Source organism: Brettanomyces bruxellensis, chromosome 5 (assembly GCF_011074885.1).
Source record: "Brettanomyces bruxellensis chromosome 5, complete sequence".
NCBI classification, from domain to species: Eukaryota; Fungi; Ascomycota; class Pichiomycetes; order Pichiales; family Pichiaceae; genus Brettanomyces; species Brettanomyces bruxellensis.
The window spans coordinates 634,635-647,678 of NC_054686.1; the positions used below are offsets into that span (position 1 = coordinate 634,635).

Here is a 13,044-nt window from a genome sequence, read left to right on the forward strand (position 1 = left end):
TTAATTACAATATTTTTTTTCTGTACACCCATAATTAATTTATTATTTCCCAATTTCTGTTACCAGATGAGTACAGATAGATAGATACGTGATGAAATTTTCTTTTTTAATTTGTTCATTAATTAAAGTTATGTAATGCATATACCAACAAGCCTGAGAAATACAAGATGTTATTAATAATTATTAGTGCGTCTTCTGTTCATGACCTGAACCAGCAGCGATCGAAAACCCATTTCTCCGGCTGTCATCTTTTTACTCATCAACAACCACTTCTCCCTCACAGTGTAAGCATTTATAGTTATGATGAACACCAATCTTAACACCTTCTGAGTTCAATTGTGGTATGTCAACCTTTCCCCTCTTTTTCATTAGCGTCCATTCTCCTTTTGCCGGAATTCTAAGACACTTTGGATTGATACATCTTGCTCTAGTCTTCTTGTATCTTAAACCACACGAATTACATAGCTGACCTTCCTCCGGGGCCCATGAAGGACGCCAGCATGGTGATTGAGTGGAGTGACAAGAGATACATTTTTTAATGATACGACGAGAGTGTGATGTGTGGCTATGGCGTCTGTGAGTATTTAATTTCTTTGATTTCTTACCTGGCGATTCTATGACGGTAGTAGTTGTAGGCTTGTCTTCTGTATCTGAGCTTTGCGAAAACGATGTATTAATGAATTTGGCAACCAGTGGTGCTGCTTTCGAAGTGGTTTCTCTTTCTGTGGAATGACGTGCAATTTGAATTGGGGTACTCCTTGTATATGGAGAAGCAGCCTCCAATTCCTCTGTATCCTCATGAAAACTGTTTTTACGAAGAATCTGTTTCAAAGGTGGTAGCTCACACTTATGATCCTTGAAATCTCCCTTGAAAGAAAAGCCTTTTTTTGCTTTTCCCTTGTAAAGTTCGGGAGAACTTGTGAGCAAGTTGACATCTTGCATATAACCGGTAGATTGATAGTTGTAGTTCGATGCGTATGGGTAATTAACCAAACCATCAAATCTGCTATATTGGTTATTAACAAATGTGGAGAGTTTGGAAGCATTTGGAAGTAGGGGTTCAAAGTTCAATGGAGTCACCCTTGGTATACATCTTGCTTCCAATCCTCTTAGATTCTCGCAGTAATCTTTATACTTTCTGTAAAGCCTGGAATTTCTGTGGCTGACCTCGTATCTGTAATAATCTCTCCATTCTCTATTCTGCTGTTCCAAGAGGTATGCTCTTTCGTTAACCCCAGCGATCGGTATGGAACGGTCTAGCAGGCAGAATGAATAGCAGGTGTCTGGATAGTAGTATGCCGAATTGTGGTACGGAGGAATGGATGTATCAACCTTTAGCTCATCTTCTTTCTGCATCCTTGCAGATTTTTGCGATTTTTTTGGTGACGATTCAGTGGATGGAGGTGGAGTAGCCGGACTCTGCGAGTTTGAAGCTGGGTTGATAGTAGCGGGTTTCTCGGTCCTCACATTAGATGCTGCGCTTGATGATAGTGTAAAGTCAATGGTTGCAAGAGAACTATTAGCTGTTGTTGAAGGAGGTGTTAAAGGTAATTCAGGTAACCGTAATTTCGGTGTCAAAGGAGAATGATAACCTCTTAAAGGTGGATATGTAATTGGAGATGAAGGAGCAGTCTTAGCTTTTTTCGAACTTGGAAATTTGCCGTTATTCATGGAATAGCAAAAGTTCCGAGGTGATGTGAGTGTCTTGTCAAAATACTCAATATCATCCAACTTCCTCTTCTTCCGATTTTTAAATTTGCTCAATGTATTGGCAGCATTGTAAACCTCTTCCGCATTAGCAGATCTCGGCTCAGACATTCTATAAAGCAATGATGATTGAGATGTTGAGCAAGTGGTATCAGATTGAGATCTATAATGATTCAAAACGTTATAAGGCAGTGATGTGGATAGCATAGTCTATGGAATGAATGTAAGTGTGCTGAGACCTTGTCTGCTATATAGGCTTTTCTTTATATAAAAGTAAATGCAGAGCGAATGAATTTGTTTTGGTTGTTGTGGTCTGCGTATGGCTTTGAAGAAAAAGAGAAGATAAAATATTATATTTTATGTTTTCTCTCTTTTGTAATCTAGGAAATGATAGATGTTGATAATATATTTATCTGCAAACTGAATTTGAGTTATAGGTAACGATGATGTTCTGCTTACAGTAACCAGGTATAATACGGATATATGACCAGCCAATATAACTTCACTCATAATCACATAAAAATATGGAAGACCCTTCTGATTATATATCTACTGAACTGGGAAGAGCATCTTCCTAAAAAGGTGGTTTGATTTGCCAGATCAAGAAGACACTTCCAGCCCCAATGATCTACAAAGGTGATCGTATTGTGAAAATGGTTGAAAAGCACTGCGTAAGGGGCTGACAATTTCCATTTTTCTTCTTATTCGTTTATTTTAGAAAGAAATTCACTTGATTGCTAAATTTATTCTTAGTAATGCCCGCACTCACAAGATCCCTTGGTGCATTTCCAGTTAAATCTATTTAAAAAAAATAAAGAATATTATAGGGGGCATTGAGAACGGCAGGAAAAAGAAGAGAAATGTTGAGGGGGCTTGCAGAATAATTTTCTTAATCGGGCCTATAATTATATGCAGCGCACAGAGAATTTACATTGTTAATAAATACCCTAATGGTGCAAATAATTTTTTGAAAAGGAAATTTCTGCAGATGTCGGCTCGATTGGTCGAGGGTTTCAATCCAGCCTCATCTTACTCAAAGAACGAAATAAGTTTTGACAGTCTTCGGTTATAATATAAACCTGAAATAATGCATGAACTGTCCATTACGGGCAAGCTGGTTAATAACGCATCTCTTTTAATCAATGATGTTCCACTAATTGGAAAATAACCGCTTTTAAATTTGTTGTTCTGTCCCAAAAAGTTATATCCATTCCCTTTTGAATATGCTACATCAACTAGTAGAAAAAGCTGTTTGAGAAAATAAAAGGCGTATCAATATTTTTCATTTACTATCCTTTTTGGAATCTTAATGTCGGTTCAGCCACTTATTTTCTTGATTTAATTGATCCTGTTTCCAAAAGAAAAAAGTGAGCCTCAGTTCTTTTTCTCGAACAGCGATAAAAGTGAATGTTACAGTTTAATACACATATAAATCAGATTTGATCATCTGGGGATCCCGTACATAGCAAGCCTTTCTTGTTAGGTAATTGAACGTTCAGCCTTGATTGAAACCAGTTTAAAATGATGCTTTATTCTACTGTTTCTTTTTTCCTTTAGGATTTGTCAATGTTTCATTTTAAATTTCTCTGGAAACGTTCTTTTCCGAATATTTTCAATCATCAGCAATATCTTTCAATAATTAAAATTTTACGCTTATGATTCAAGATTATATTTACTGTAAAAATCTGTTGTTGTACATTTAGCTGTTAAGTACCCTACATATTTTTTAAAATACTCGGAAGCTTCAGATCCAAGTCGGTGAAGTTTCAAACAACATGAACGTTTGTCATTTAATTGTTACACGACCCGATGGATAGGAATTTTTTTTTTTTTTTTTTTTTCAGCTGAGTTGTTACACCAAGAAATAAACTCACCAACTACCAAACCGATCTCATATTATGTTAGTTCCTTTTGCCACTGGACACTAAATAGCAAAAAAAAAAAACTGTAAATATGGAAATGCAAGGAACAGGAAATCAGGCAGTGGATCCAACAGCAAAGTTGGAGCAGTTTCTAAAAGCTTTGACAGATACCTTAGATGCTGAATACAAAAATGAAACACCCGAGTACTATAAATCAATGATACTGCCGCAACTTTTGCCACAATCAAGAATAATAATGAATGGACAGCCATTTGGTTCAAAGGCCCAGTTTCAAGAGCTGTGGTCGACTTTACCAGCCACTCAGCATCAAACCACTAGTTTCGATTCACATCTCCTTCCTACAAATAACGGATCTGTGTATATTATTCTTGCGCACTTGAAAGTGAGATTTGATGAATCCGGAAGGAATAGATTTGGGCAGACAACGGAATTACTTCCCGGAGGACCAGATGGAAGATTGCATAGGCCATTATTTTCGAACTGGTTTGGTGTTACTGTTAGTATGGTGGTATCGGAAAAGATAAATACAAACTTTAATATCGAGTGCATAAGTTCGTTTGACTATCGTATAACGGAGTGCCCAGATAACTCAGTGTTTATGATATAATCATGAATAGAAATAGGTGAGTGAGCACTATATCTTCTTATATGTGTTTGACATTGACATATACTTTACAAGTCCACGTGTGTGTTTGGATAATGATCTATGCCGGCAAAGTTCTTTGGCGAACGGTTTACGTATCTCAAATATTTCCGAGAAGCAACTATTTACCTCAAATATATAGAATGTTTAAAAAAATGTAATATAATGACCATAAGAAAGATTAAAAAAGTATGGCTAAACCTGGAACAACGCAGTTCTTGTGAGCCAAGGTTTTGCAGATATGAAAAGAAGTATTCCAAGTATAATCACGCCTTCAAACGAGAGGCTAATAAATTTTAATACAGTACCCGATGTAAAGTAATTGAAATGATGGATCACGTTGTAATCGAGCCGATCTAGCATTGCTTTCAGTTCTTCATGATAAGCGTGCTCGAATATTAAACTCAGAACTTCGATTGCAGCTGACAGAATAAGGCAGCAGGAGGCAGCAATGGATAAAGTTTTAATATTAGTCTTTGATTGTTGCTCTCGCTGCTTTATCTGTAAAATAGCAAGAAAGACTATTAGTAGGGCCACCGCATTTAAAGAAAATCGGACAATTTTGAGAATTACAAACATAAGACTGAACGAGAGCCCCAGTGACACATGTCGCACCAAAGGATTGGTAGAAGAATATGCTCTGAGAAGCAAAGATTTGAAAAAAGAAACCATTTCATTGGACCTCTTTTCCAGAGCCTCAACATCAACATCCTGTGCATATTCCATTTGAAAAGTGATATCTTTCACTAACACACTTGAGAGATCGGTTGCACCAAAAAGACTATGACATATCTCAAGCCATTCAGGCTGATCGTAACTAGTTATCTCAGTTTCTTTTTCTTGTCTGCAATAACCAAACAAGTTGAATTTGTATACGACATCTACCTTGTCGGATATTTCTGAAATAGAATCCATGAACTGTTCAGCGGGATATGGACCATCTTCCATTTGACTTGAAAGAATATGAAGACCTTTTGCTATATTGTGATAAAAGTCGGTGTTTATCACTTCATCTTTGCCCTTATGATCTAAGTACATTTCGAAGTGCGGAATACAGTAATTTGAAGAGTCCATACAGGAAATATCTGTAAAGAGCATAATGATAAGTGGAGCAAACATTAGAAAGAAAAGAAGTGAGAGGATTTTAAAAGTTTCATAGAATGATCTCGCGTTCATTTCTTTAGTGACTTGGGACCTAGTTAGTGTTTTTGTAGAGCTGCTTCCATCAGAAGCTGACATTTCTTTAGTTGGGGATGTCTCACTTTTAAATTCTCCTGAACTCTTAGATGCATTGTTCTCTGCTGTTCTAGTCTTAAATAATGTGTCATGAGCCAGAGGGTTAAATATGGAATTCATTTTGGTTTTGTTATTTTGCCAACTAAATGGACTTGCTGCAGTTTGAAACCCTTTAGACATAAAAGAGCTCGTGGTAGTCTCTGTACCAGATAAGCCTTGTACTGTGCCTCCTTTTTCCATTATTGATGAGTTGCGCTGTGACCTCTCATCGGCTCTCTCCTCGTCAGGATCGGTAAAAAATGTTCCTTTCATTGAATAGCCAACTTATTAGAATTTGGTTGCCGCCAAAAAAGCCAATTTCATATAAATTTAAAAGACATGAGAAGTAGTATCATTTACAAAATGCTGCAGTTTATTTCATGTGAAATGATTCTTGTACAAAAGAAAATAGACGCTGTCGTAAGAAAAGAGAGAATTCCAAATACGGAATTTAGGGATTTCGTGAAAAAAAAAAAAAAAAGGTACTACCTTAACACAAAAATGTGCAATTTTCAATGTTTGCAAAACGTAGATGAATAATTATCATGATGCAAAATGCGATAATAAATATCCACTCTTTGTTGGACTATCCTGAAGAAATAATATTAAAATGAAACTAATAAAGGTATTCAATATTTCTTTCTATTTTGCAACGCTTTCGCTTGTATCGGAAGCATTTAATGTAAGCTCTGAGGTAGTTGATGCTTTACCACACAATATTCTTTGAAATCCAGAGTAGCCCTGCCCCGCATGGTATTGCCCAAGGGAGTTATCTGATTTTGCAGTTTTGATTCCTAAACCTGCATTTTTTGAATGTGCAATTAAAACATCCGATGATGCTGATGAATAGCCATTTGTCTCCATCTTAGATAAAGAGCCAGAGTCAACATTGATTGATGGTGGACGGCCAACGTTAAAAATGTTGTCTGTGGATGTACTTGATGTTCTTGAAAGTTCAAATCCACCATCACTTTCAAACGATGTAGGTCTCCTATTCAAAAATGCTTCTTCCTCTTCTAGTTCACGAGACTGGACCCTCCCTGATTCAGATGTAGCACACCAGACAGGACCTCCCCAAAGAAATATGCATATAAATTGGAGCAGCACGATTAACCAGAATACAAATAGGTACATAGGTCCACTGTGTACAGTCAACCCAAAATCTCCTAGCTGTGAACGAATTTCCCGCTTTATTTCTTCGTACAATGAGATATTAATTAAAGCAGAAGAAAGTACAGCAATAAATGAGATTGCTGACACAAAACCAAAAAGTTGTCTCGTAAATGAGGGCATTAACTTATCATTTTTCTGCTTTCCTCGTAGACCGTAATATATTGTTCCAAATATCAATAAAAATGGCTGGATTATCAATGATGACATCAAAAGACCTATCACAGCAGTATTTCTGGTCCGCCTTTTCTCCAAAAGCGTTTTATAGCTCTTATCTGGCACGTAATGTTCTGCTTCAGTAGAAAATTCACCTTTCACGTACGCGTACGAAAGAACGATATTTAATCCAACATCTGAGAGCTCTCCCCGATAATCAAAGACGTAGCTTAGACTTGGCGTTGAGCACCTCACTCTTGAATCACCTTTTCGAATAGCAATAAATTTGTTTGTCACTGCATTGTACGTTTCGGCAGAGCTATATGTGCCATAGCACCATCCAGTTATGCTATATTGTATGAATTGGGCTGCTGTAGACACCTGATGGCTGGTATACTGAGCTAAAATTTGAATCTCGGATGTAGTCATAAAGGAATCGGTCTCACCATCGTTCATTGCAGATTGCAATGAAGTAAATATTCCATTACTGACATCCACATGATTACAATCAAGCTTCGCCAAGTAAAAATGTGAGTTGTGAAACGGTAGAACAAGTAAGAAAATTACAAGCACTATTGAGATCAAGGATGTCCCAAGCCTTCCAAATTGAAGCAGTCTTGCACGGGGTGTTAGATTAGAAAATGGTTGGCATATCTGATTTCTTAACTTTGATGAGGTCATAACCGGAGCTAGTGTGATATATCAACACAGAAAGTGGAACCGCAGAATACGTAAAGATCCCGCATATATAGTATCAATTCACTCCCAAAAATTGGTTATGCTGAATATTTAACCTTTGGTATGCCACTATTCTTTGATGTTACACGCTCAACCTCAAATAAGATCACACGATAACGAATACAGGGGCCAGGTCGGTAAGTTGAGAAGAGATAATCTAATAATAATGATAACGAAAATAAAAAATTCCCGCTTTGATGAAAAAATAAAGTAAATACTAAATTTACATCACACAATGAGATCGATCATCTGAACGTTTCCACTTGCAGTCTTCCTAAGTAAATAAATAATTGACCACATTTCTTTGAATTTGCAGGATAATGGCGAAAACTAGGAAGCAGATGAAAGGATGGCAGTACATCCTCGATGAAGATATTAATGAGGAAGCCTCCAAGAAGGTTTCTGACTCTCTTCCAAAACGTTCATTGAGAAATAGTAGAAGGTCGCATAGAAAAGATCCAGAGATTGTCCTTCGCAGAGATAATGATAATTTAGAGGTGAAGATGGGTGATATTCTTTTAGTGAATGATGACGAATCAGCTGATGAGCAGGGAAAGGAAGAGGATCTTCCCTCAATTGGTTTCGTGAAAGATATTGCTTTTGGAACAGATAGTTTTCTTGATGTCCGTGTTCTTTGGTTCTACAGAATTTCAGAAGTTGATGAAGACAAGTTGCCAGAAGGTAGAAAATCTTATAATGATAATGATACGTTTCTATGCCCAGTCATGGATAAGATTACTCTTAGTGACATATTGACGAAATGTACAGTTATTTCGGATGCAACATTGAAAAAAACTGTTATAGACGAGTCCAATCAGGATACGACTTTTGTGTGTAGGAGATTTTGTGATAGCGATGCTGAATATTTTACCGATGTGATTGATTGGGATGAAATGTTCAAGTGCTTCCAAGATAATCACGAAGATTTTTACAAATTGGTGAAGAACTTGACTGTGCGTCCTACAGTGAAGGGGTTTGCCAAAAAATTGTTTAAACAGGGAATAGATCCAAGGTCATTGAAGGCTGAGGAGAAAAAACTGAAACGGAAGAAGAAAAGGCAACAGCAAAAGAATACAAAGAAACTGGATTATGCTGAGAATGATGATGATGATGATGATATTTATGATGATGATGATTTCTATGTTTATGATTTTGAGGAGAAATCTGAAGACAGCCAGGCCGAACTGGAGGACGAAGATAGTGGTGAAGAGTATGTCGATCGTAAATTTCGGAGTTCGCCAAGAAAGAAGAAGACTCGGGCTGCTGGCAGACCCAGAAAAAGAAAGCGTTCCGTGAAAAATGTCAACACACCAAAAAAGCGTTTGAAGCCAAGGCTTCCCCGAGTTGCAAGGAAATTTCAGTTTAACGAAGATGCCAAGGAGCTTGATATTGATTCGCTCTGGGAGGCTAATGCCGATTCTGAGACTTCTAAAGCGCTTAGAAGAGCAAAGAAGGTTTTACATACATCTGCCAAACTTCACTCTCTTCCATGCAGAGAGGAAGAGTTTAGTCGGCTTTTTTATACACTAGAGAGTGCTGTCCAGTCCCAGATCGGAAGATGCATATATGTGAGTGGTACTCCTGGCGTTGGTAAGACTGCTACAATTAGAGAAGTGATTAAACAGCTTGCTACGTCCTTTATAGCTGAGACAAAGCAGAAGATGTTTAATTATGTTGAAATAAACGGCCTTAAATTGATATCACCACAATCATCATACGAAGTACTTTGGGAAAAGGTTTCAGGAAAGCACGCCACCACTTCTAATTCACTTGTTTTGCTTGAGGAATATTTTAACAAAGAAGACACAAAAAGAAAGCCCTTGGTAGTTCTTCTAGATGAAATGGATCAAATTGTTACCAAGAATCAGAGTGTGATGTACAATTTCTTTAACTGGCCATCTTATCAAAATTCGAAATTAATTGTTATCGCCGTTGCTAACACGATGGACCTTCCGGAGAGAATGCTTACCAATAAAATATCGTCTCGTTTGGGGTTGACAAGAATTCAGTTCTCAAGTTACACCTACACCCAGTTGAGCAAGATTATCAAAAAAAGGTTGGAGAAGTTGGGACGATTGAATAAAGAGAGAATGGTGATTTCCAAGGATGCAATCGCATTTGCATCCAGAAAAGTTGCTTCCGTGTCTGGTGATGCCAGACGAGCACTTATGATCTGTATTCGAGCCGTGGAGATAGCAGAGACAGAATTCATGGGGAAATCAAAGGAAGAAAAGAAAAAGCTTGACGGTAAGTATACTGTTACGATCATGCACATTATGAAAGCTGTGAATGAAATAGCCTCGTCACCAATTTCTAATTATCTTTCTGCACTTCCGTTTATGTCAAAGATGTTTTTGGCTTCAATATTGTTACGAATGCGTAGATCCGGTGTTGCTGAAGTTTTCGTTGGTGATGTTATAGATGAACTCAACAACCAATTTCATGTAATGCTTTTCACTGACTTGAGAAAGAGGCTTGATCCCGAACAACTAGACTTGCTTGATGTGATTTATGGAGTCCGTGGGAAATCTCAGATTCGACCTAGGGGACTTGATTTTATTATGACGGATCTTGAAGAAAATGGGATACTTATTGTACAACAGACAAGGCTTGAGCGTAGCAGACTATTACGATTAAATGTGAGTCAAGATGAGATTTTGAACGGTTTTAGAAAAGACGATCTGATTCGAGAAGTCATCGCAAGCAGATGATTGATTAGCCACAATATTTTAGAACTAATATACAATTGTAGATTATAAATTATGCGAGAAAATGGAGAAGTTCATTTATGTAGTCGGTATTTTTTACGTTCAGTCCTTGAAAATGTTTACACATTCTGGTAAAGAAGAATTGGTTCGCCCGTATTCACAATCTCTGGGATCTTCAGCCGTAAATCGAACGTTTTGCTGATCACGATCTTAAAGATCTTCTGAATGTTGATAGATGCACATGTGGAAGTAAATATAAGTGGTGCATTCATTGCTCTTGCGTACTTTTTAGCCTGCCTTGTGATTTCCTCCTGTTGCTCATCGGGAAGATCAACAAACAGGTCGTACTTAGTGCCAACCAAAAATGGAATGGCCGTTCTGTTGAATCCTCTTGCTTGACGATACCAATCTTTCACAGATCTCAAAGTGATCTTTCGTGAAAGATCAAACATGAAGAGAACAGCAACGGCATCGCTTGCCACCAGGGGAAGCATGTTTGTAAACTCAGCCTCTCCACCTAGATCCCATATTGAGAATGTGATTTCCGTGTTCCTTATCCGTATTGTCCGTTCCATAAAATTCACGCCCAACGTCTGTGTGTATATCTCATCAAAGCAATTCTCGACATATTTTACCATCAAAGAGGTTTTTCCAACCTGTGCATCGCCGACTAAACCTACTTTCAATGTTACCGTGTTCTTTTCTGAATGGTGTGAGGAATTGGATGCACCTTCAGCAACTCTTGTAGATGTCCTGGATCCTGTCCTGTTTGGACCCGTTGAAGTAGCCCGTTGTTCACTTGATGCCCTGTTGTGTGGTGTTTGCATATTCTGCAATGATGTTGATGTTGTTAATTGTGGTTGTCCGTGTGTTATCATTTCCGAAGCCGCCCTTTGAACGGGAAGTATTCCAGATATATCCCTTCTTAAATGTGTATATCGCTCGTGAGAACTTCCATTACGATTATCTAACTGGCTACTAGCAGAACGGGCAGATCCTAAATTGTGATCTGATCCATGCTGGTCTGCATCCATCTGTGAGGAACTTACACTTCTATGTTGGCTATTCATGTCAATGATTGGAATGTAAGTTCTAGGTTTTCTGTTGTTCTATCCGGGTCCTTGATAATTTCAACGGAAAATTATTGAATGGCTTCTTTCTGCTCCGCCTCAAACAGATAAAAATTTCCCTAATTAGGTTTGGTATCTAGTCTTGTGTAGACTGAAGCCGATACGATATACATAATTGTATTTATCTTCAGTAGCGCTAACGCATTTCAGATCAATCACACTTCCTCATTTATGCACCTGTTTACACTTGCCGTTTTTGGCGCGTCTTCAATGCTGCCCGGAAGAAAAAAAAAAAAATAAAATAAATAAAGACGGGTGAATTCAATAAAAGCTGAGAATATTCGGTCGACAACGAAATGTCTCGAGATCCACGTGATGACTGATGGAAAAATGAACCCTCAACCATTTCTCGGTGCAAGGTGTATTCAAATTTTTTTATCCCAGGTTCGCGAAGTTGTTTGTGACTTGCTTTTGAAGGAATCCTCCCGCGAAATTTTGGGCTCTTCCACTAATCAAATAGTAGGCTTTTTCAAGATAATTGAAGTCTATTGTTTCTCTGCGATTTCCGCCTTTTTTTTTTTTTTTTTCTCACTCACCCCAAGGATACTTTTTTTCGCAGGTAAAAAAAATATTTTTTCAGCCTAATACTCAGTAGTGGAAGAATAATCCAGAGCGAGCACTGAAATATACTTAGTTCATACATCTACTCCAACCGCTAAGTTCACCTTCAACTCTTTTTATCGAAAGCTTTGTCTAGTGTGGATATCTAAAAGTACAGTACAATATGGCTATCGGCAAGAATAAAAGACTATCCAAGGGAAAGAAAGGTCTCAAGAAGAAGGTCGTTGACCCATTCACCAGAAAAGAATGGTACGACATTAAGGCCCCAACCACTTTCGAAAACAGAAACATGGGCAAGACTTTGATCAACAGATCCACTGGTTTGAAGAGTGCTGCTGACGGTTTGAAGGGCAGAGTTTTCGAATTCAATCTTGCTGACCTTCAGGGTTCCGAGGACCACGCATTCAAGAAGGTTAAGTTGAGAGTTGATGACGTTCAGGGAAAGAACCTTTTGACAAACTTCCACGGATTGGACTTCACAACTGATAAATTAAAATCTCTTGTTAGAAAGTGGCAATCTTTGGTTGAGGCCAACGTCACTGTTAAGACTTCTGATGATTACGTCTTGAGAGTGTTCTGCATTGGTTTCACCAAGAGACAGGCTAACCAGATTAAGAAGACCACCTACGCTCAATCTTCCCAGTTGAAGCAGGTCAGAAAGAAGATGATGGAGATCATGACCAAGGAGGTCTCCAACTGCACTTTAGCTCAGCTCACTGGTAAGTTGATTCCAGAGGCTATTGGCCGTGAAATCGAGAAGGCTGCACAGTCCACCTTCCCATTGCAAAACGTCTACATCAGAAAGGTTAAGTTGTTGAAGCAGCCTAAGTTTGATTTGGGTAACTTGTTGGCTTTGCACGGTGAGGCTACCGAGAACGATAAGGGTAAGAAGGTTGCTGGCTTCAAGGATGTCATTTTGGAGACTGTCTAAGCTAATAATATTTCTTCTTATTTGTACTGTTGTTTAATTTGAGTTAATGCAACATGAATCTGTATGCACATATATATTTGTTAATTTATCATCGCAGATGATATAAGAGCTGCCGGTTTGTATAAGGGGCTGGTAGTGCATC

General features: G+C 38.0%; 7 protein-coding genes across 7 annotated transcripts; 3 read left to right on the forward strand and 4 right to left on the reverse strand.

Moving 5' to 3' along the window:
• Window positions 1-252: 252 nt before the first annotated feature.
• On the reverse strand, window positions 253-1,818 carry BRETT_004310 (uncharacterized protein; the record flags this gene model as incomplete). The annotated part of the gene is made up of 1 exon (XM_041282806.1): window positions 253-1,818. The coding sequence occupies one exon, from the start codon at window positions 1,816-1,818 to the stop codon at window positions 253-255; it is 1,566 nt and encodes a 521-aa protein (XP_041135582.1).
• A 1,842-nt stretch (window positions 1,819-3,660) lies between these two features.
• On the forward strand, window positions 3,661-4,197 carry BRETT_004311 (uncharacterized protein; the record flags this gene model as incomplete). The annotated part of the gene is made up of 1 exon (XM_041282807.1): window positions 3,661-4,197. One exon carries the CDS (start codon window positions 3,661-3,663, stop codon window positions 4,195-4,197), a length of 537 nt encoding a protein of 178 aa, XP_041135583.1.
• A 231-nt stretch (window positions 4,198-4,428) lies between these two features.
• Window positions 4,429-5,781, reverse strand: BRETT_004312 (uncharacterized protein; the record flags this gene model as incomplete). The annotated part of the gene is made up of 1 exon (XM_041282808.1): window positions 4,429-5,781. The coding sequence occupies one exon, from the start codon at window positions 5,779-5,781 to the stop codon at window positions 4,429-4,431; it is 1,353 nt and encodes a 450-aa protein (XP_041135584.1).
• Window positions 5,782-6,150: 369 nt separating this feature from the next.
• On the reverse strand, window positions 6,151-7,515 carry BRETT_004313 (uncharacterized protein; the record flags this gene model as incomplete). Its single annotated transcript, XM_041282809.1, has 1 exon — window positions 6,151-7,515. One exon carries the CDS (start codon window positions 7,513-7,515, stop codon window positions 6,151-6,153), a length of 1,365 nt encoding a protein of 454 aa, XP_041135585.1.
• A 377-nt stretch (window positions 7,516-7,892) lies between these two features.
• Window positions 7,893-10,283, forward strand: BRETT_004314 (uncharacterized protein; the record flags this gene model as incomplete). The annotated part of the gene is made up of 1 exon (XM_041282810.1): window positions 7,893-10,283. The coding sequence occupies one exon, from the start codon at window positions 7,893-7,895 to the stop codon at window positions 10,281-10,283; it is 2,391 nt and encodes a 796-aa protein (XP_041135586.1).
• Window positions 10,284-10,399: 116 nt separating this feature from the next.
• SPG1 (septum-promoting GTP-binding protein 1) lies at window positions 10,400-11,314 on the reverse strand (the record flags this gene model as incomplete). The annotated part of the gene is made up of 1 exon (XM_041282811.1): window positions 10,400-11,314. One exon carries the CDS (start codon window positions 11,312-11,314, stop codon window positions 10,400-10,402), a length of 915 nt encoding a protein of 304 aa, XP_041135587.1.
• An 820-nt stretch (window positions 11,315-12,134) lies between these two features.
• Window positions 12,135-12,902, forward strand: RPS1 (ribosomal 40S subunit protein S1B; the record flags this gene model as incomplete). Its single annotated transcript, XM_041282812.1, has 1 exon — window positions 12,135-12,902. One exon carries the CDS (start codon window positions 12,135-12,137, stop codon window positions 12,900-12,902), a length of 768 nt encoding a protein of 255 aa, XP_041135588.1.
• Window positions 12,903-13,044: the final 142 nt, after the last annotated feature.